The 23,503-nt window shown below is 43.6% G+C and overlaps 1 protein-coding gene across 2 annotated transcripts in view; it reads left to right on the top strand.

Annotated features, from left to right (window-relative positions):
- Arid3b (AT-rich interaction domain 3B) overlaps positions 1-23,503 on the top strand; it is a 45,419-nt gene that overhangs the window by 15,190 nt on the left and 6,726 nt on the right. For both annotated transcript variants that reach the window (XM_051197580.1, XM_051197579.1), the window contains exons 3-5: positions 10,501-10,572; positions 10,762-10,834; positions 22,089-22,272. In XM_051197580.1, coding sequence (XP_051053537.1) covers positions 10,501-10,572; positions 10,762-10,834; positions 22,089-22,272 — 329 coding nt within the window. The remainder of the gene's footprint in view (positions 1-10,500; positions 10,573-10,761; positions 10,835-22,088; positions 22,273-23,503) is intronic.

The following is a 23,503-nucleotide window of genomic DNA, read 5'->3' as shown; positions in this document are numbered from 1 at the left end:
GGTCCAATCCACAGCACCATATAGAATGGGCATGTGATGTCTTGACTTCTGCAGAGGGTAGAGGGCTAAAGTTCAATGTCATCCTCAGATACATACTCCATTCCTAGACTGCTTAAGACCCTGTCTCAGTAATCAGTCTATAAAATTTCTGTGTTTTCTTTCTGATTGTAGGAGTCATTTGGAATCATTTTAGGAAAATACTCAAATTTATAAAGAAAAGAAACAATCAACTACAGTATACAACTTAGATATAACTGTAAACATTTGTGGTATTTCCTTTGTATTTTATGCCTACTGGGTGTTTACTATTTTATTTTATATACAGTTTTGTGCTTGGCTTTCATTACTGAATAGTCTACAGAATTTTTGTTATTTAAATAAATGCTAAAGTGTGGTTTTTAAAATTTAATTAATAATGATACGTGTTAGATTTCAAACCCAGGACAAAAAGGGCTGAGTTGCTTATGTAACATATCAAATTGGACATGGCCACCAGGTTCTCCCTTCATCCTTCAATCCCTACCTGTTACAGGGCCTTCCTGGCTGACATTCCACATTGACTACCCTGAGCTCTCCAGCCCAGGGGGCTGGGCTGCTCTTTCCCATTTAATCTAACCATTTTGGTTGCCTGCTCTCTTTGTACCTTTGGCCTCCTGGCTGCTGCACCTGGTCCCCTCTCTCCCTTCTCCTTCCCCCTCCCCCTCTTCCTACATCACACAGCCTAGTCTGGACATGTCCACTCTGGACTCTCCCAGATGTCCCCGTGTCTGCCTCTGGCTATGCTTTCCTACATATCTACATAAACCTCCGCCACCATACCAGTGAACAGTCATGTTCCTTTTCTGTTTTTTCATTTAGTACATACTTTTAATCCAGTACTAGGGAGGCTGAGACAGATGGATCTCTGTGAGTTCAAAGCTAGGCTGGTCTACAGAGAAAGCTGCAGGCCAGCTAGGGTTACATAGTAAGATTCTGTCTCAATTAAATAAAATATATTTTAAAAAAATTTGAGACTAGCCTTTGCTGGCTTCAAACTTAGACTCCTCCTGCCTCTGCCTCTGCCTCCCAAGTACTGGGATTACAGACTTGAATAATGTATGCCAAATGTATTTTAAAACATTTGAGAAGAAAAAAGGACAAGTAGTTTTAAAATGTATGAAATAAAAGTCAGCTGGACTTTGGGATAGTTTCTTGGTAAGTCTATACCTTTTCAGATTTTTTTTAAAAATCATAATTTGTTTATATTTTTAACAAAAACAGGAACCCTCTGTATTGTACTTCAACTTTCTTTTTTCTTAATACTGTGGCTGTCTTTATATAGCCCTGGCTATCCTGCAACTGGCTCTGTAGACTGTACTGACCTTGAACTCACAGAGATCTGCCTGCCTCTGCCTACTGAGTGCTGGGATTGAAGGCATGCACCACCACCTGGTTATGAAGATGTGTTTATGCATGGTTTCTTTTTTTATTTCTTTTACAGTACTGAAGGTTGAACCTAGGTTCTGGTACATGCTAAGCAAGCTCTTTTTAACCACAAAACTGCATTTTACCCCTTACTTACTCATGATTTTATAGTCACTTACCTCAGAATTAAAAAAAACAAAAAACAAAAAAAAACTACAGCACTGTTTATGAATAGGCACTTAACGAAAAACAATTATAGGAAAATTGAGAGTATAAACATAGAGTTTAAAAAATTACCTTAAAGGGCTAGAGAGATGGCTGGTTCAGAGCACTTGCTGCTCTGTAAGGACTATGCACCATGTCAGGTGGCTGACAGCCCCCTGTAGCTCCAGCTCCTGGATCTGATACCCTCTATGTGTTCCCAAACAAATGTGCACATACTTACCTGCATGGGCACATGCACATAAATAAATAATAAAATAAAAGTTAATCTGGGCCTAGTAGCTCGTGTCTGTCCTTCCAACATTTGGGAGGTTGAAACAGGAAGATTGAAAGTTCCATCCCATTTTGCTGCACAAGAACCCTGACCAAATAAATAAATAAGAGAAACGTTTAAAAAAAGTTATAAACTGATGCATGATAGACTCCTCCCCCCTTAAGTGTTCGCTTCGTATACATTTAAATTGTGTGTTATGAGACCTTCAGAGCAGTGGCTGGCCAGTCTCCTAATTGCTTAGCCATTTCTTGTGTCCCATTATAGTTGTTCTCACAGGCTCTGTAGTTTTGAGTAAACTCTAGTGGCCATGTCAGCTGTCTTGTCAGAAGCACAAGGAACAGCTCAGAATTTGGAAAGGGTTCCACAAAGAGGAGCTGCCTTGCATTTCACCCGTTGGCCTCAGGTCCTCTCATCACCAACTTTGCATTTTCATCTTTCTCCCTTGTTTCATAGAAACACCTCATTTCTGCCAGTCTTCCTGATTGCATGGTATGACTTTGCATCTCAGTGAGAATGTAGGATCCTGTCCTTTCCTTTCCCACCCTGCCCCCTTTGTGCTACTTAAGCTGAAGTGTCACTTGGCTCTTTTTCCAAGCCACCGAGTTTGAATGATCTCTGTTGCTAGTGGGAGGTGGGCAAGCTTTTTCTGGTTCCTGCTAAAGTTACCTGACAGCGGAAGGTGAGCATCTGATAATTATAATTCTAGTGCTTGCAGGGATAGAGTGATTTAGTTAAGAGCAGTAATCCTGATCTTATCAGGAAGATTTTGTAGTCCCAATAGTGTAGCTTCCAACAGTATCTGTTTTACTTCCTAGAGTTCCTCTCTCCCTTTAGGATTCTCCTGTAATCCTGCCCCTTACCCTTCTATGTCTCATTGCTTCCTGTAATCAGTTAAAATTAGAAAAAGTGCAGGAGTGCTTTTCTTTCCTTCATCAGCCAGGTCATCAGTAAAGCTGTCACATACATATCACATATAATACTGAGGCATGGATCTGGACAAAGATGGGCGGTTATGTGCTGCTTATTTGGGGAGGGGAAAGCCATATTCTTTAGATAGGGACTATATTTCAGAGCAATTAATTGTTATCTAAGAGCTTGAGATCAGTGCCTTTGAAGCCTGGTGATTTTGCTAATGACTACTTTGAGGGTCCGTTCCTAGGAATTTGCCTACCTCCTTGCCCTTGGGGCTCATATCTATTAGATTATAGAGTAGACGGGAAATGCATTATAGTTTTGTCTTTTCAGAAATGGTCAGCAAGCTCCTAAGAGTTATCAGTTTGCACAAAGGTGTTAAGGAAGAAAGCTTTTCTTTCTACCTTTTTTTCTTTTTTTAGGACAATGTCTTAAGTGTCAGAATGTAGAGACCCCAAGTAAAGAATTGGTGGTAGCTTCACCCTTGTACTTAACCCTAGGGAAAAGGGTTAATTTTTGCCTTGAGGAAAAGTGAGGAGTGGGAACTAAAATTGCTTTGGACATCTGAGCTGTGCTTTAATAAGATATTCCAGGTGGTCAAGGAGTAATCCTAAAATAGCCTAGATACTTAATTGCTTTTAAAGTCAGGCTCCTGTCTCTGGGGAGGTAGGGCTCTGAGGAATGTAGTGCTGGCTCCTGAGGTCTTAGAGGCGTGGTCTGGTGGGGTTATCCCCTACCCCCAGTCCAAGTGAAAACAAAAGCCAAGCCTTCTTGGGTCTGGAGGCATTTGCTAATATTTCACCTTTTTTCCACACTTGGCAGTAATAAGCCTTTGGCTTCTGCATCTGTAGCCTGGCTTTCTTCCTAACTGTGGGATTGGTATTGTCACTCCATCCCCTAGACAGTGGTCTGTTTTCATTAGTGCTCAAAGGCTTCCTGCTTGATCCCCTGCCTGGCTTCTTTCTGTTTGCACAGGAGCATATTTCTCTCCTGTTAAGAGTTCAGTCATCCTCTTTTATCCTCTCAGCCCAATCCAACTGATTCTCTGAGTTGGCTGCTTCTTAGGAGAGTCATTTTCCCCTGGTTCTGCTGTTCCCCTTCCCAACCCAGATTAAGAGTTGGCAAAACCACCCACCCATCTGTCAGTACTGGGGGACATTAAAAAGGTGTTTTATAAATGAAAAGTCAGACTATCCTTTTACCTGAAAGACTAGTTACTGTGAAGGAGTTATTTCTATGACAGGTTTTCTATCCTTTCAGGACAATCTAAGCACTAGTCTTCATTATTGGGTTGAGAGACAGGGAGCATGCAGTAGTCTTGACACATGAGTCAAAAGTTAATGTAGAGGCTAGAACAATGGCTCAGTGATTTAGAGCATTGGCTGCTCTTGCAGAGGACCTGGTTTAGAGCTACCTGTAACTCCAGTTCCAAGAGATCTACTGCCCTCTTCTGACCTCCAAGGGCTCTTGCATGTACATGGCACACACATACTTGAAATAATTTTTATTTTTGGGCTTTTTGTTTGTTTGTTTTTCGAAACAGGGTTTCTCTGTAGCTTTGGAGCCTGTCCTGGAACTTGCTTTGTAAACCAGGCTGGCCTCAAACTCACAGAGATCTACCTGCCTCTGCCTCTCCAAGTGCTGGGATTAAAGGTAGACAATACCACCACCCAGCAAAAATAAATATTTTTTTAAAAAAGTTAATGGAGGGCTAGGCGTGGTGGCATATGCCTTGAATCCCAGCACTTGGGAGGCAAAGACAGGCAGATCTCTGAATTTGAGGCCAGCTTGGAACTAGTGAGATCCTGTTTCAAAAAAAAGCTAATATAGAAAAAAAAATTAATGATTAAAGAAATCATAGACAGGAGACTGGAGCATTGAGTTGGCAGTTAATAACACTGGCTGGTCTTCCATAGACCAAGGTTCAGTTCCCAGCACTCACATGGTGGCTAACAAACATCAATAATTCCAGTTCCAAGGTTTCTGACACCTTTTTTTCTGGCCTCCAGGGACACTAGGCACACATGTGGTTTACAGACGTACATGTAGGGAAAACACTCATACAGATTTTATAAAGCTTTTTAAAAACTCATAAATTCAAAACAGACAAACAAGAAAACCTCGTAGACATAAATGGGATTTATTTTGTGTTCCTACCTCCCACCCCCCAACCCATGGTTGGGAATTGAACCCAGGAACTAACATGAGCAACTATCACTAAGCTACAGCCTCAGCACAGATAATTTTTTTTTCTATCTCCTTACATGAGACTCTGAGCTCCACTAAGTCAGAAGCTTTGATCTGTCTTCTGTCTTCTCTCCCCCCCCCCCAGTACTTCTTAGAAACTCTAGTATGTCCTAGGAGAACAGAAGTTTGTATATGAATGAACAGAATGGGGAAAAATGAAAAGTGAAAGACACCCAGAAAGTGAAAAGATACCCAAAACCCTAGCTCCATTAGGTATCTGTACATCCACATGTTTAGATATTTTCCAACAAAAGTAGTTTGTTAAAACTATCTAGAATGTTGATTTAATCTTACCTTTTTTCAGTTCAGAAATTGTTTACTGCCTCCCTCCCCACTGTTCACAGTTCAGAGTTTAAATTCCCTCCTGGTATTCAAGGCATTTCACAGCCTGTTTCCACTTTAACTATTAGATTTGATGTACTTACATCCTCCTGCCAAAACATGCCTTGTTTATCCTCTACCCCAATGCTCATTTGAACTATAAATCTCCCCTCAGTCCATATTCCTCAAGGCCACCTTAACTTCCAGCTTTGAGCCTTAGCCTTCTACCTCCCAAGCACTTTCTGGTTTGATATTTGTGGCTTTACTATGTGTATATTCAACTTGTTTTTCCAACTACTTGGTAACCCTCCCAGTGCTGGCGACCACTTTTGTTTTGGAAAGCAGGGAAGCTATTTTCCCCATCAGCTTGCTCTATATGGGGTGTGTTCTCAAGAAAGTCTGAACTGAATGAATTTGTCATCAGATCTTTGCTTCACCAAAAGAGCAAAAAGGCCACACGGTCCATCCCTGCCTTGTGTAAGATCCCAAACCTTGAGGTCCCAAATAGATAGTTGTGCAGAACCAGGCAGCTGCTCACTTCCTGAGCAGATTTCCTCCATTGCCAGGCGGTTGTTATAAAAAGGCCTTCCTCTGTGGACTGAGATCTTCCTACCCGCCTGCTCTAGCTTTGCCCACTGGGATTGAGGCTGGCTCTTCCACAGGCAGCTTTTTAGATTTTCAGAGAATGAATCTGTTTCTTTTCCCTCTGCTTTGTTGATCTTCTAGGACTAAGAACTTGGAAGTTCAGTAGCTAAGACTTTGACTTGTTTTATTTTGAAACCTTTATATGTACATATCACAATGGAAGGTGCCACATTCTTCTGGTGCCTTAATTATATTCTCTTCTCTCTTCCTCCATTTCCCTTTCTCCTGGCCCCCTGTCCCTCTGGGGAAAGAGGGTCATCCTAGAGTAGATGGTCTATTTTGGAGGTAGAAGTAAAGGTTTCCCCTTTTGGTGTTCCCAGATACCTCTCCAGGGCAAATGAAGGCAATTTTTGTTTGGTTGAAATACACAGATGAAGCTAATCGAGAGGCTCAAGAATAAAAGACCCTCCCATTAATGAGCCACTCAGTCCATAATTTAGTCATTCTATAGACAGACTTTTCTCTATACTCTTTTCTCACTTTTTTCCATTCTTAATTTTTTTGTGCAGAATACATTACGCTGTTTTTTGCAACTCTAGAGGTAGCATGATGTCACCAAGCAAGCAAGGCAAACCCAGCACTGGTGCTGCCAGTTAGGAGCTGTGAAACCTTGGGCAAGTGGCCTCTACGTTCTTTAACCCGAACCCATGCTTTCCCCAGCTGGAGGCATTTCTATATGCAGGATTAAGTGAGAAAAGTATGCCTGGAATACAGAGTACACTGTAGCACACCTAGCTTCCTGCCCCTCTCCTCCCGCCTCCCCCATCTCCTGGCAGTCTTCTTTCATTGCCTTTTGGGAGGAGTTTAAAGGCAAAATAGTCTGGTTTTGCTGGGGAAAATGAATTGAATGTGGGTATGGCAGCTAAAATTAGTCTTAGGTGGGTATTTGGAGACAAACTGTTAGTTTCCTGTGAGCTCCTGGTGAGATCAAAGATGTTGAAAAGGGATTTCTGCAGTAAGAGGAGGCTGTAAATGGCAATAAGTAACCACTGGTTACTGTTGACATCTACTCTGATTTTCCCTTAACCCCCATTTCTGGGATGTTTAATACTGCTGCCTGTGCAAGTGGGTTCAAAACCTATTCTGGAAGGATAGACCTATCTGCAGTGACTCTGCAACTTATGGACCCTCTTGATCCCCAAAAGGTTGAGATGTCTCTTGCACGTGTTTTACCCATTCTCCATCTGCCTCTACTTTTCCCTATTTTTTTTTTTTTTCCCACTACTGCATTTTGTCAGCCATACTTGATACCTAAGAAAAATTATTTTGGGATTGATAACTTTTTAGTTAGTCATGTCCATACCCTGATGATAGGTGAAGAAAGCTTGAGCCATTTCTAGCATTCTGTCAGAGTTGTAAACAGAAAAGAACTGTAACCACCCCTCAGCACAGGCAGGAGGGGAGGCAGGAGGCAGTGAGTCCTAGGGGAACTGACCATGTCTCTCAGCAGGTATCAGTACTGTCTCTTTGCTGAGGGCTGGGGATAACCTCAAGATGTTTAAGATTAGAGATGAAGGGACACAGGTAACCAGAACATGAGGTGACAGCCCAGAAGGAAGCCAGGAGACTTCATGAAGAAACTGGCATCCCAGCTGGACTGTGATGGACAGGCAGGCTATAGGACTAATCTCACCTTAACCTAGAAAAACCTGCAAAACAGAGTAAGTTTAATAAATGCCTCAAGACAAAATAATAATATGAAGGATTTCTGTATAGGTTCCAACCAATTATTTTAAACTAAAAAATGGACTATCACTGAGCAGTGTAGTATACTTCTTTAATCCCAGTACTTGAGAGGCAGAGACAGGCGGATTTCTGAGTTTGAAGCTAGCCTACCGAGCAAGCAAGTTCCAGAACAGTCAGGGCTACACAGAGAAACCCTGTATTGAAAAACCAAGAAGAAAAGAAATGGAATGGACTGTCCTCGCCTTGGAACAGGAGAAGGAAGGCTCACACACTCAGGCAACTTTTTATTCCTGGCATTCTTAAAGAATAAAGTTCAGTGTCTTATTTCTTTCTTATGGCCCGTGTTCTTCTCTGTAGTCATTGGGTTAGAGATGTTTCTGGCTAAGATCCTGTCACTGTAGAGTACACTGGCATCCACTTTATAATGTAGTTCTCAATTCTTTGTTCTCCTCCACTCTCTCCACTGCACCCCATATTGCTGAGTCCTCTCTGACCAAACACATTATAAGCTGTTTCTTCCTTCCTGGCAATAGCCAGTGCTTAGAATCCCTTGCAGTTGGGGCAGAGTTAAAGAAAGTAGAGGAGATGTAGTGGATACCAACCTCTTTCCCAACCCCCTCCCTACCCCAGCATTCTTCTCTTTTTTGTCTGTGGAGCTCTGCTGTCACTTGGGTGTTTATTTTCACACATAGCCCTAAGGTGGCCACACTGGCATGCTTGTTCTCACACCCCTCCCCCACTTCAGAAAGCCCCACTGATTCAAGTTTGTGGATTAGGTCCTCTCCTTCCAACTGAGAGTGACTTAGTTTCTAAGCCTTGGGAATGCCTGCAAGTTACTGTAATGAGCAAATACTCAGTGTTTTCATCTTGGTGACTGATAAAGACCCCTCCTGTGAGCATCAGCCTCAGATCTCTAGCTGCAGAGTTGGAAATTGAGCTGCCACAGTAAACAGCTGACATAACAGAAGCACAATGATCCCCCATTAAATGTCTTCCAGCCAATAGGAGCTCCCAGGATAATTGACTTTCCAGCAGGAATTACTGGCTCAAACAAAATCATTGGGCATTAGGGCAACCTACTGCACCCTTTGAAAGGGATTCAAATGTAACTGTCTGGTTTTGCTGACCTAACAGGCATAATTCATCTTGATTATTCATTGTGCTAGTTGCCACCAGATGATACTAGATTTCTGGTTACTATAATTACAATGTGGGGTTGAATTTAGCAACAATAGAAAAAAAAAAAAAAAAAAGAATGCTGCTTCTGCTTGGTAATTAGTGTCTGCCTCTGAACCTGGTATGTGCACAGTCCAATCCCTGATCCAGCACTTTTTTTTAACATACATCTTTCACTAGATAAGTGGGAAAACAATTTGTTGTAGCCTGTTTCTTTTCAACTGACAAGGTGTCACTTCTCTGTCAGACTTAATCTCACTGTGGGCTTTTGCTGCTATGGAGAAGAAGTGGGTCTCCATCTCAGAGTCAACTTTTGAGTAGGGGAAGCAAAGTGTGGCCTCAAGATACAGCTAAATAATGGCCTCTTGCTTTCCAGGCACAAGGGTGTATGTAGGGTGTGCATATGGGTGCAGAATAGAATTGTCCAGGCTGTCATTTCATGGTTTTAGAACAAGATCTGTGCAGTCAAAAGAGTATTCTTTCAATACATCTCTGCTCCTAACCCCTCATGCCTTCTCCAGCACTCACACACTCCTACTAGCAGGGTGGTGTCCCTACATGTGCCTGTAGTCCAGGAGAGGGGAGCCACAGCTCAAGGTATCTAATTGTATCCACAACAGAGTGAACAGAAAACTACACTGGGAGATTTCATACTTACCACTGGCACAGAGGTGGCTGGACTAACTCTATGGTATATGTGTTTGTGTATTTGGAAGAGATTTTTAGTTCAAATAGCAAATTGATTATGTACCAGGCAGTGTGATATTATGCTAGGGTACAAAGAATATAGTAAGATTAATTTCTGATAGAGATGACATAATTCCAAAAGACTGTGAAATTCTGAACTAGCGTAGACAAACTGCTTCTGGGGTTCTTAATGCAACCGGGTGAAGGGTAAGTTTCATATAGAAGAGGTAAAGAGGTAGCTTAAGGAATAAGTTACCCAGCTGAAGTAAAGAACATAAACATAAATCCTTCCTCTTCCCTCCTACTCCACTGAGTGGTATTGTTTTGATCTAACCAAAGTTTGGGTTTTGTTTGTTTTGTTTTTTAATTTCCTAGTGAAAATTAACTTTTGTGCCTGATCTGTACCTCAGACATAGTCTCAGGCTATGGTGGCCTACAGCCACTCAGGCATTCTCATCACTAATCTTAGGGTTTCTGATGGTAGACTGAGTTGAGACTAAAACTTGTCAATCTTTGCCCCACTGGCTTGGCCCTTCAGTTCAGTGCAGTGTTGGGAACTGAGCTAAGCATCTTTGCACCCACTGCTCAGTGATATGTCTCATAATGATATTTTGTAGAAAATCCGATGGGATGGGGGTTCTTGGGACTGGGCTTTTGTGTCATTCTTAGCATTATCAAGCATGAGTGACATCCATCTTTGCCAATGAAAGGGGATGGTTCTTTTGAAACCCACCCTCTAACCCAGCTCCACACCATATTTTGAAACCATCATCAAAAGCAAAGGAGCAAGTCCCTGGGAAAGTAGTAGAGGGTCCTGAATAGGCTTTTCTAGTGTGAGCCAGGAAATCAGGAATGCTGAGGGTGGACATCTTTCCCTGAATGAAAGTTCCCATTCCCCTCTCAATGTTGTATTTTGTCCCCTTCAGAATGGTGCTTTGGCCTGGAGCGATGATGCTGATGGAGGCCGGGGAAGAGAGATCTCTCGAGATTTTGCCAAGGTCTGTAATGTCTTTGTGATATAGATAGAAGCAGTTCTGCAGTGGGCTGTATCTTTCCCTATACATACAAATGTGAATGGCAAAGGAATCAAATTTGTAGTTACTCAGATGTCTGTAGTAGCTCTGGGGTGACACCTGCAGTGAGATGGGATATTTCATTGTGGTTTTTTCTTGGGGTCTGGCCTGCAGCTGTATGAACTGGACAGTGATCCTGAAAGGAAAGAATTTCTGGATGACCTCTTTGTCTTTATGCAGAAGAGGGGTAAGTGTGTTGCCTCTCATTCTTCCAACTAAGTGCTTACTGAGTAACTGCAGTGTTACTGTTGCCCATCCTCCTTCACTCCTCCATGTCCAAAGGTTATTTAAATAATTGACAGCCAAATTGAAGGAAGCAGAGAGGACTTTAGCAAAAGATAGATTTAGCCCTGCTTTATTTTTGTTTCTTCTAATTAATGTCTCTGGAGACATTTCAAATTCAAATGTTTTTATTATAGCCTTAGAGTTGTCTCACGTTTCATTTAGATAAGCATGTGGCATGTACTGTTAGTGTAGTTAGTCCCACATAGACTGAGAAAGGTAAGTGAAAGTGTAGGAACCCTTCTGGTTGTTCTGGAGAGTATGAAATGTTCCATGAAAAGGAAGGGCCAACATTACCTGTTGGATCTCTTTGACATAGTTGGAATATTCCTGCAAGTTAACTGCTGAGTATGTAGACATCCATTTATAATCTACTTCTCAGTTCTTTGTCTTCCTCTCCCTCTACACTACCCCTATAGCTAGCTTCACTCTGGACCATGTCGTGACTGACTCTTAAGCCCAATGACTCAACTTCCTGGCTTTATATCCTGTCACAGCAATGGGTTCACCAGCTAGGTCAGGCCTCAGGAAGCATGGCCAGGACTTCAGCCACTCTGTAAGAAAACCCTTTTAGCTCCATGTTCATCACCCTCAAAATATAGCCACCACCAGCCCCTTCCCTAGAGCCTTGCTACTATCCGATCACACATGCTTTAAGGTCTGTCAGTAACTTAATTAAAATCTGGGAATTTTTTTTTCTTTGTTCTAAGCTGAGCAGCTAAATATTCTTGAATACACAACTCCTGCTCTCTCCCTCTGCCTCTCCCTCTCCCCGCTTCCTTTCCTTACTCCCCCATTCTCTCTTTTTTGCTCCTCTTTTCTAAAGCCTGTGCCTTCAGTGTAGTGAGTGTTCACTCTGGTTTGCTTTAAAAGACAGTGGAAAGGTTAGAGGCTTTGTTCCTGTCTCCAAGCCTATCAGAGCCGTGTATGCAGCCCTAATTAGTTTACTCCTCCAACAGTTATCTGAAGCTGATATGTGTGAGTAAAAAACAAAAATACAGCCCTGAAAGATAATGTGACTAGCACAGGGAAACTCCTGGTGCCCTGAGAGAGAAATCCACTTAATACTTTGGGCTCGCCTTCCAATTACCTTTTAATTATTTACAAGCTCCACAAGCCCAGCTGGGGCAAAGCCAGGCGCTGATCCTGTCTCAGAGGGGCTGCCATAGCAATATAGATTTGAATCAGCGGTGGCACTCCATGGCTTTATTTTTCTACTTTATTGTTTTTCTCTCTTCCCAGAAGGATTTTAAAAAGAAAATGTAAACTAGATCAGCCTAGTCATGGGTGAAGATTGGTAATTGTTTACTCCTTCATGTTTCCTTTAGACTTGTGGCTCCTGGAGCACATGTCACTTTGTCATACTTCTATCTCTGGAGCCAGGCAGGCCTTGCTTAGGGTGTTTGCTGTCTGAGCATCTTGGTTCTCCTGACTCAGCTTGCCCTGCAGGTGGCTGAGCTGACTGGAGCCTGGTGTTGATCTGCTTCATTTCCATTGCAGTACTGTAGTTAAGTCAGTGGCAGGGAGCAATCTCCATGACCTTGCTATCCTTGGGCTGCCAGCTGGTCATCCAGCATGCTTTTGAGTGATGGCAGCTATTGGTGATGTTGGTCTGTAGCTCTTTGGGCCTGATTTCAGCACTTTTGCCAGATACTTCACCATTTGCTGGCATCACCAAGAAAGTAAAAATAACTGAATCTCTTGCTTATTAGTTACTCTAATGCATATTTTCTTTGCCTTAGCAGCTGTTGACTTTAGGGACTGGATTATCCCTTCTTGTGGAAGTAGACTTATACACTGTAGAATATGAGCAGTATCTTTGGCCTCTTCCAGTAAATTTCATTAGCAGTGCTCAGTCATGATAGCTAGAAATGTCTCTAGGAGATGTAGGGTATATACCTATAATCTCTCCACTTTGAGGGGAGAAGTAGGAACATTGGAGTTCAAGGCCAGCCTTGATACATGGTGTTTTGGAAGCCAGCCTAGGCTACAAGAAATCCTGTCTCCAAGAAACGCCTCTATAAATTGTAAATGGCCTTGGGAAAAAATTACCCTCTAGAAAGAGCCACTGTCATGTCTCTAGAAAGAGTAAGTAGGAATAAACCTCCATGAAAATCATCTTACCTCATTTTAGGGTCTGCTTTTGTCAGGCAGTGTGTCTGAAACCCCAGGAGCCCACACTGCACTGAAGTACAGAGACAGTCTCTGAGACAGACACATGACCTCCTTCCTGGAACACTGTTAGCTACTAGTCTAGGTTAGAGTGGTGGGGTTCCTATGAGCTGGGAAGCAGGTTACATCTTTAGTCATGAGGAGCATGACTTATCATTCTTTAGAGTGGAATGTGTAGGGTGTTCGAAGTGTAGGTTTCCTGAGCTGGGATCTCGGCAGCAGACAGCTCCACTGAACCTATTGTACAAACCTGAGTTTTAAAGTCCTGGTGGTGCTCCTCTGGGCTGGGAGCTGGGCTGGGCAGTTTCCATATAGCAAGCACCTCAGAGGAAATGGACAGGGATCTGAAGGAGGCAACACACAGCAGGCTGCCCCAAATGACTGCAGCTGCAGGTGATAAAAACAGCCAGTGTGTGGGAAGGGGCATAGGTTGTAACTGCTGCTTTGTGCTGTCTCCCCCTTGTTAACACATTTGGGTGAATTGACTGCAGCAGATGGGCCTTTCAGCCTTTGGCCTTTAGTTTCTAGCACCCAGCTCAGTTACTTACACCATGGTGGCCCCTCCCCTCCCAATAGGTCAGTCTGTCAGGAGAGGATCACAGTGGGTTGAGCTCCTGCTGGCCTAAGGAAATGAGGCCCTTGGAGACGGAAAAAGCTGTGGATTGTGCAAAGCCAGGCAAACATTCACCCTTCTCCATGATCTCAAGCAAAGCCACTCATTGGCCACGCCTTCCTTATCTGTAAGATGTTGAAGGTTCACTTAGTCAGTCTGGAAGCTTCTGTGTTCTTCCATGGCTGATCTGCTAAGCTCCTACAGGCCACTGCAACCCTTGGGGAGAAACAAAAAGAGAAGCTCTGTTGGCAGTTCTCTTATCAAAATAATTTTATGAGAATACCCCAAGATTCTCTAAGACCAAATGTTTCTTCCCTTTTGCTAAATAACACGTTCTTAAACGTGTTATTGAAGCACATTATGTTGTATTACTAGTCTCTTTTCCAAGGAGAACATTGTTCTCAGAATGAAGCTTAGATTTCAGAGCTCGTGTGTGTGTGTGTGTGTGTGTGTGTGTGTGTGTGTGTTGCCAAAAATAAAGCCAAACAGTAAATAAAATTGTTAATTTAACTCACTGTGGTTAGTTTCTGGGCTCTCATTATAAGCCCATTTAGTTTGCCAATGCCCAAGGGGAGGGGGCTAATTTGTAAGTCTGATAAGCAAGGGCCATGTATAGGTAATTGCATTTTCACTTCAGTAAGAAAGAAAAACTCTTTCTCTGAGAGGAAAAATACAAGTGTGAGCTCTGGTGGTGGTGATGGCAGTAGTGGTGGTGTGATTTTACAGTTACTTTTATTATTATTCCATACACCTTGCAGAACATTTTCAATCTCAAGCCCTCTGGGATAGAAAGGGCAAAAGTTAAGCTGTGACCATAAAGAATCAGCCCCAAGGTTAGGGGACTTAGCCAAATCTAGAGAGCAGACTTAGCACTTGGTCTCCTAAGTCCTAAGCCAGTACTCTTGTTGCAATGCCTTTGAGAGACTTGGCAAGCCTTGTCCCTCCTGTAGCATAGGGTACCCACCACTTCACTAACTACTGTCTAGGATTTGCTTAACACAGAGTAGAATGTTGCATGTAAGGGTAATCTTCATCTCTAGGTCAGTTGTGTCTCTTGGAAGGACAATGTGACAAACTCAGCAATCTGCTATTTGCTGAGGCAGGAAGAGGCAGTGGACTCAGAATACCCTCTAGCAAGTTACCCTTTCTGTCTCTACACACTCACCCCCACCCTTACATGTAAGAGTAAGCAACTACATGGTCACAGAGAAAACTTTTTTGTCAAGACCTTACTCAGTGTTCTGCCCTTATGCCAGTTCTGTCCCCAGTGGATTGTTAGATCTGTTTTTGATGTACATATACAAAGAATTTACTGTGGGAAAAGAGCTTGGTCTGCCTCAAAGTGCAACTTGAGTGTTTTTCCTTCTGTTGTGTACTTATCTATCCATCTCAGGCAAGGAAATGTTCCTGACATAGACTGATTTGCCTTTTGGTGGAAGTGGTTTCTCCCGTGCTCTGGTATTTTGCCATAAATGCCCTATGTCCTAGACACCCTTTCTTATAGACTTAAGATGTTGTCTGTCAGATGAAATGGGTTTGGAAGCTTTATCTTCAAAGTTTATCCACAAGTGAGAGCCTGAAATGCAAATCTGTGATAATCAGGGTTAGTCTTTGAATTAGAGACTTTTCTCTCCCCCAGCTGCTACTGCTAAATACACTTTTTTTTCTCCCCCTTCCATCTCTAATTGTCATTTAATACCCTATACCTCCCCAGCTATCCATAATAACGGGAAAGGGAGTCTGGTTTTTCAGTGGTACAATTAATTTGAATTCCTCGCTTTTATTAAATTCACCTTCTTTCCTCTTAAACCTTGCATTGGTGAATTAGCAAATAGTAAAGTTATTTATAGTATTCTGCACCCTCTGTTGTAGCATGAGTCAGCATTTTAAGGGTTGACCTAAGGAAAAACCTGAGCTGAGGTTTTGGTTCACTTAAACCATTAGGACAAGGTGAGGATCCATAAGGTTGTTGCCACAGATGGCAGAAGAAGCAGAGAGCTATATATGTCCCAGCCTGGCTACTATCCCTGTCCTCTGAACTTTGGCAAGATGTGATCCACTAACAAATAGTAGGACCATCTCCTTCAAACTCTTTGTTAACCTTTGAACTCAGGGATTTGTGCATTCTGAGCTCTCACTCGGCTGTTAAATAAGAGATGGTATAACCATGACTTTATTATTAACCAGAGCAGAATGTAGCTTCACCTAAAGCAAACCAAAGCTGAACTATCAAAAAAGACTCATTTAAAATTAGCTTCCCAGAATCTTAGTCATTTCTGATGGTCATGTAAATGTGAGAAATAAGTCTTGTCTCAGTCAGATAATGTGATGCCACACAACCATAAGGGTGAACTGCTGCTGGAACACCCAGGTTGATTCTGACATACTATGTATGATCCCATTTGTATAAAGTTCAAGAAAATGCATATCAGAATGATGGACACCTCCAGCACTAGGAGGTGGGAGGGTGAATGTTATTAAGAGGGAAGGGCTTTGAGGGAAACTGGGAATGTTTCATATTCTGACCCAAGGGTTTATTCCATGGTGCTTGTGTAAAATCCTTTGTCTACTCAGATTAGTGTACTACACCATGTGTAAATTACAGATCCATGCTATGGGCATTTGGAGGCATAAGGCTCAAGTATATTGGTCATTCTAATGGATAATGGATATTGGCATATCCTTGCTTTTGCCTTTCCTTGTGGAACACCATGGCACAAACTGCTGCAGACTGCTGGACACTGCTACTCAAGCCCCACTGGAGATATGTTCTTCATAAACTACTCAGAGGAAGAAATCACCAGTTATTTCTCTTCTTGTTCCTGAGATGCAGGCCAAGGATTAATATATAGAGGAATGGTGGGGATGCCAGCTTGCCTGCCTGCCTGCCTGTACACATTCCTGGTCTAACATGGATTTTTAACTCCTCTAGACTCCATGGTTGGCTCTTTTGACAGCCAGGGACTCCCATCTTTGTGTTGAGAGCCAGAGGCAGCTGTCTCTTTTTGCCTGTTCCCCTACTCTAGCTACATCTTTGTCACCTGAGTGATGCAGAAGGTGCCAGGCCAAGGAGTGGCTTCTGCCCAGCCATCTCTACAGTGGAAGCTCCTGATGACAGGTCTAGCCTGTTAGTACTCTGTGCAGCAGCATTCCTACCGGCAAGGGTTAAAGAAAGCCCCAGGAGTCTCAGGCTTTTGCTTGGGTCCCTAGCCCTCATAAAAGCCTTTACATCCGTCCCTGGGGCTGCCTTAGGCTCCCTGCCTGAAATCTGATAAGGGCCCTCTTTGTTGCAACTGTCAGTCTCCTGTATTGAGGAGGGAACTAGAGACCAGTGGCATTTCTTGGGGTACAGATAAGACCCTGGATTCCTGTCAGAGTGAGCATGATTAATTACTCTCAATCCTAGCTCTTGCTTTGATAGCAGTGACTGACAGTCTGCAGGCTTCCCTGTCAAGTGCTCCCCCCCCAGGCACCCCCTCCCCCCCCACCACAGTGGAGATCCTCTCCTGCAGGATCAACACAGCTGACCCACAGAGTTCTTTTCCATGGGTATTGGCCTCCTTGCTACAGCTCTGCAGTTGCTTTTGCATGCCCCTCTGAAGCAAAGACTACTAGTAAAGAGAAGGATCTAACACAGCCTAGAGAGCAGCCAGAGACCCTTTCCCCTTCTCTGAAAATCTGGGGAAGCAGCTATTGCTCGTGGGCATGAACCTCCTAGACCAGATCTTAAGTCTCATAGTAGTCCTTCAAAAGAGAAGAGGCCTAATTAACCATTTCGAGGTCATTTGGCAGCATTAGTCCCTAATTCAGGCAGGCTCCTAAAACCAAACCCTCACTTTAAGTAGGAATCAAAAGTACCAATTTTTATTTTAATTTTTGATTCACACTTTCTTAAGCCTTTAAGACTGAAAGTCATCTAAACCACACTCTTCATTTCTGTCCTGGCTAGTTTATGTCAGCTTGACACAAACTAGAGTCATCAGAGAGGAGAGAGCCTCAATTGAGAAAATACCTCCATAATAAAATGCCTGTAGGGCATTTTATTAATTAGTGATTGATGGAAGAGGGTTCAGCCCACTGTAGGAGAAGACACTCCTGGGCTGGTGCTCCTGGGTTCTATAAGAAAGTAGGCTGAAACAGTAAGCAGCACTCCCCCATGGCCCCCGTGTCAGCTCCTGTCTCCAAGTTCCTGCCAGGTTTAAGTTGCCTTGACTTCCCTCAGTAGACTGTGGTTTAGGATACTCAAGCCAAGTATCCTTCCCTAGTTGCAACAGAAATCCTAACCAAGACAATTTCACGGAATTTGCTATCTCCCATGTATACACACACACTGATATTGGCACAGTCCCCTAACAGACTACCCTCTGTCTTCATAGTAGCATCTCCTTTGGACAAGGGAAATGGCTGCCAGGTCCCAGCCCACTCAGTGCAAAGCAAACTGCCGAGAGACCAGCCTGAGGATTCCAGTTGGTTCTCCTATTTGTCAGGAAAATCAAAGGCAAGGCAGGTTTTTGTGTCTGGTTTATCTAGATAAATGTAAGAAAAGCATACTGTGGTTTTCTTTTTTTTTTTTTTTTTTTTTTTTTTTTTTGAGACAGGGTTTCTCTGTGGCTTTGGAGCCTGTCCTGGAACTAACTCTTGGAGTTCAGGCTGGTCTTGAACTCATAGAGATCTGCCTGCCCTTGCCTCCCAAGTGCTGGGATTAAAGGCATAAGCCAGCCTGCTCTGGGAGCCTTGTTAACACTAACAGAGGGCTAGCCTCAAACCAAACAGGAAGTACCAGCCCTCTTGTGGACTCAGTACCAGGAACCTCCCCTGGAACCAGGGTGCCTGGGCAGTGTGAGTTCATGGAGTGAAAGGAAGCAGAGCCCTGGCTTTTGGTGCATATAGCTGCAGTCTCTGGTGTGAGAGGATAGTTGCCAGGGCTGTCTGCTCTCCCTGTAGGGGAGCTAGATGAAGTTCCTGGTGAAGGTATAGCTTTGACTTCAAACACTGCTCTGTCCTTTTTTACCTTCCCAGGTCTGTTTTCTTCCCTAAACAGTTCCCAGTCTAATACCTGAGCGTTCTGCAATAGTGTTTCCCTTCACAAACATCCAGTGGCCAGAACCTAGCTAGCCTAGTGACTACTTCAGATGAACATGAAAATCCTTTCTGAGGAACTGCCAGCAATGGCATTATGAACACCTTTAATCCCAGCAGAGGCCGGCAGGTAGGTCTCTGTGAGTTCAAGGCCAGTCTGGTTTATAGAGCAAGTTCTAGGACAACCAGGGTTACCCAAAGAAATCCTGTCTCAAAAAAGTCAACAATGAGGTAGAGAGAGAGAACACACAGGATAAATAACCTTCATCTTTGCACACCTGGCTTGTCTCCAGATGAATAATGACTTTTTCAAAAAGGACACATTTTTTTTTTCTGTTGAAGTTGTATTAATGTTGTAATCCAGAAGAAAATAGGGCTCTTCAGACATGGTGATATGAAATGTATCTGCCTCTCCACAAACCTTCTGAAGAACAGTGCATCTTGGGATGATAAGCCCTGCTATGCTGGCTATGTGCTCAGCTACAGGTGACCCATGTATTCCATACCCAGCCATCTTCTCTCTGAACTTTCCCTCCCTGCTCGTCCCACTGATGGAATTAACAGTAGCTTTGCCTTGCCAGCGCCATACCTCTGCATCCAGTCTTCTCCTGCTAGTCTTTGTAACCAAGAGCCAGAGCAAAGACCTTGCTCATTCTGAACTTCTGTTCAAGTCTTCAATAATGGCTATGATCCAAATGAGAGGAGCCAGCCTGTTCAGACCCGCCACCATTACACATTCAAAGCTAGTGGGTCTCATTTTGTCCCAGGTTGGCCAATGTAGTAAAAAATGAAGTCCAGATCCTCCTGCCTTTGCCTCCCAATTGCTGGGATTATAGCCATGTACCGAAAGAAACATTATTGTTTAATCTGCTTAATATGCTGATTTAGTCACAATAATATTAGAGCATGAAGGAAAAATAGTCCCTGCTTTTATAAAGCTAGCAATCCCGGGGAACCATTTGAACAGATATGAAATAATGAGAGCAGTTTGCTGAATTTGGAAAGGTATCACAGAAATCATGAGAGGGAAAGAATCTGTGTGAAATGGAGTAGTTAAAAAGTTCTCCCAGGGCTGGAGAGATGGCTCAGCTGTTAAGAGCACCAGGACCCAAGTTAATTCCCAACACCTACATGGCAGCTTACTCCAGTTCTGTAACTCCAGTTCCAGGGGATCAGACACCCTCACACAGACACACACAAGCAATAATACACATTTTAAAAAATCTTCAGTGGCTGCTGAAGAACAGACAGATGGATACTTGAGCAAGATAAGTCATATCAGACCTGAGGATGGGTAGTAGAGGCAAAAGTGGGCTTGACTTGGGGATTTTGAAAAGGCTCAGCTGACTAGAGCGATAGCAGTTAATGGGATTTGCTGAAAATAGACCATATTTTGTAGAGCATTGGTGAGTGTGGATCACATGACCTAGTTGTATAAAGTGGGATAAGCCTTGAGGTTCTGTAGGCTTTTAAATAATCAAGTGAGGAGCTGTAGAGATGGCTCAGTGATTAAGAACACTGGGTTTTTATAGAGGACCTGGGTTCAATTCCCAGCACCCGCACAGCAGCTTACAAGTGTCTGTAACTCCAGTTCCAGGGGATCTGATATCCTCACAAATGCAGGCAAAACACCAGTGTACATAAAATAAGAATAAATCAATCTTTAAAAAAAAAAAAAAAAGCAAATGAAAAACCTAGTAAAAGTAGGTGATCTGGCCACGGTGTACAGATCATAGGTGTGAATCCAGGCTGCTGCGGGTGAACCATTGACCTGACCCAGGTTGGTGGCCCAGGCTAAAAAGGAAAGGTACTTTTGAGAGGTACCTCAGAGGAGGAGGTAGTGGAGCCTCCCAGTGACCTGAAAGTGGGTGATGAGAACAGCCAGAAATCCAGAGGTTCCTGCCTAACTTGTAAGAACTGTGGTATTGCTGAGGCAAAACGGGCAGAGAGAGGGCAAGGGAGCCTGGGTAAGGAGGTGAAGATGAGGTCAGTGTGCATTTTTATTTTATTATTTATTTATTTAGAGACAGACTTACCATGTTACTTTGAATGGACTGGGACTCTCTTTGTAGACCATGCTGGCCTTGAACTCACAGATCAGAGATCTTCATTTCTCCTTCCTAGGTGCTAAGATTATAGGCATGTGCCACCATGCCCATTTATTTTATTATTGGATGTGTGGGGGTGTTTTGCTGTATGTGTCCATGTACCATGTGCATGCAGTTCTCACAGAGGCCAAAAGAGGGCATCGGATCCTCTGGGACTAGAATTATAGCTGGTTGTGAGTCTCCTTGTGGATGTTGGGAATCAAACCCAGGGCCTTTGGAAGAACAGCCAATGCTCTTAACTACTAAGCCACCTTTCTAGCACATGTATAAGATTTTTTTTTTTTTTTTTTAAGCAGGGCAAGCCCTTCATTCTATTCTCCTGTTTGGATTATCCTATGAAATAGCTGATGAGCTGGATGTGTTGTCACATCTCATGAGGCCAGCACTTGGGAGACGAAGCAGGAAGGTTTTACATTGAAACCAGCTGGTCAGCTTAGTTAGACCCTACCTCAAAAAAAAAAAAGTGAGGCTGATCTTCAGCTGAGGGAGAAAGGAGCAGCATTGGAAAGGAGCAGCCTCTGTTCAGGCTGGCTTGCCACTATGAGGCAACTCAGTAAGGTGGGGGCAGGGAACGGGTGGGGCAGGAGCAGCAGCAGCAGCCTGTGTACAGTAAGAGGAGTTTGCCATCAAAAGGCAACAAGTCTCATTCACTGCCCCGGATGCTGACCCTTCCCTGTGGAATTCTCCCCTCTGACCTCCAGATCATTAATCCCGAGGCTGCCAAATGACAGTCATCCATCACGCCTCCTGACGAGCATCCCAGCCTTCTGTGAAAGGACCTGGGCCCCTCCCTCCCTCCCTCCTGTCCCCCGGTGCTCATTAGTAGCCCTTCCTGCCCAGTGCCAGGTTTCCTAATCAAGTCCCTGGCTCCCTCTCACTTCCCCTCTGGGCCAGTGGGCGGAAGCTGCTCTGACCCTCCCTCTTTCAGAGGCCAGGGAGGGGGTGGAGTGATTAGTGAGTGGGGAAAGAATTGTTGAGTAGCTTTTTATTCCCTGGGAGACCTTTATGTCCAGTAGCTACTTTGATTTGGCTAGTCATAAGAGAAAAAGAAAACATGTTTCTCCATCCTGTCTCAGGAGAGAAGGCAGGCAGTCTGCACAGGAGCATGCTAGTGGTGAGTGTGCAGATTTGATACCTTCTTGCTCAACTTGACTGACACAGCCCTCTCTCTTGTTGGACAATCACAGGCACCCCTATCAACCGGATTCCCATAATGGCCAAGCAGATCCTGGACCTGTATATGCTTTATAAACTGGTCACAGAAAAAGGGGGCTTGGTGGAGATCATCAACAAGAAAATCTGGAGGGAGATCACCAAAGGCCTGAACCTGCCCACGTCCATCACCAGTGCTGCCTTCACCCTCAGAACCCAGTGAGTGGCCAGGGCTAAGAAGGCGAAGCACATATCAGGGTGGTTAAAGGAGTCAAATTCCTCCCTCAGATCTGAAAAGCTGCCCTCATCATGGCTATTATATGCCAATATTTTATTATTCTGTGTGATTTAAACTTCATAATCAGTCTTGGCAAGTGGATAACTCCACATTTTTGTAGATTATAAAACCTAAGCCCCAGGCTAATCAATTTAGCCAGTGACATACTGGGCCAGTAGGACTGAAATTCAAACCTGGGCTTCTTGTCCCTGCAGTCTACACTCTTTCCAGAATATAACCACTCATGTGGCTTCTCTTACCCTATATTCAGCCTCAGGTCAGTCCAGCCTCACTGGTTGCTGACCAGTTTTGTCACTGATTGACTAGTTAACAAGGGTTGACAGAAACAGTAAATCTGAGAGTAGCCATGTAGAAAGCCAAAGTGGAAAGTATTCTTTTATAATGTACTAGTTGCTCTGTAAATGAATAGTTGGCATATCTGTCAAATATCATGCCCTGGCTTTATTGAAAGATTGTAAGGGATGAGCAGCTGTGGTGGTGCACACCTTTAGTCCCAGCACTCGGGAGGCAGAGGCAGGCAGATCTTTGTGAATTCAAAGCCAGAATGGTCTACAGAGCAAGTTCCAGGACAACCAATGCTGTTACACAGAGAAACCTGTCTTGAAGAAAAAAGAAAGAAAAAGAAAGGTGGGGAGGTTGGAGGGCCGGAAAGAGGGCTCGGTGGGTAGCTGCTCACTGTCACAGCTGGCTACCTGTGCTCAGACCCTAAGACACAACCCTCACTGTAGAAGAAGAGGACCACCACAATTGTTCTCTGACTTCATACCTGCACCATGCCATGCATTCACCCATGCCCATAATATATGCACACATATGCGCACAAAATAAGTAAATGTAAGAAAGAAGGGCTTATCCATAGGACTGTTCTAGTAGAAATAGCTGTAATTAGAATGTCAGTGTTTATAAAGGGGGAAAGAATGGCTCCTTGGGACAGGTGACACACACAAAGGAAGATAGCCCTCCTGGGTCCCATCCAATGAGAAGAATTGCTCCTGTTTGACCAGCTTGACTGAATCATAAGGAACCACGAAGGCACTACAAAACACAGGCCTCTAGGGGCATTCCAAAGGTATAGAGGCCAGTGGAAAAGATGTTAGCTAAGCCCTTAAAGTTCCCTTTATGTCCAGTGCTTCAGATTCAAGCAGTGTATGT

Source organism: Phodopus roborovskii, unplaced genomic scaffold (assembly GCF_943737965.1).
Source record: "Phodopus roborovskii unplaced genomic scaffold, PHOROB, whole genome shotgun sequence".
Taxonomy (NCBI): Eukaryota; Metazoa; Chordata; class Mammalia; order Rodentia; family Cricetidae; genus Phodopus; species Phodopus roborovskii.
Note: the sequence above shows the minus strand (reverse complement) of the source record. Positions and strands in the feature narration are given on the sequence as shown.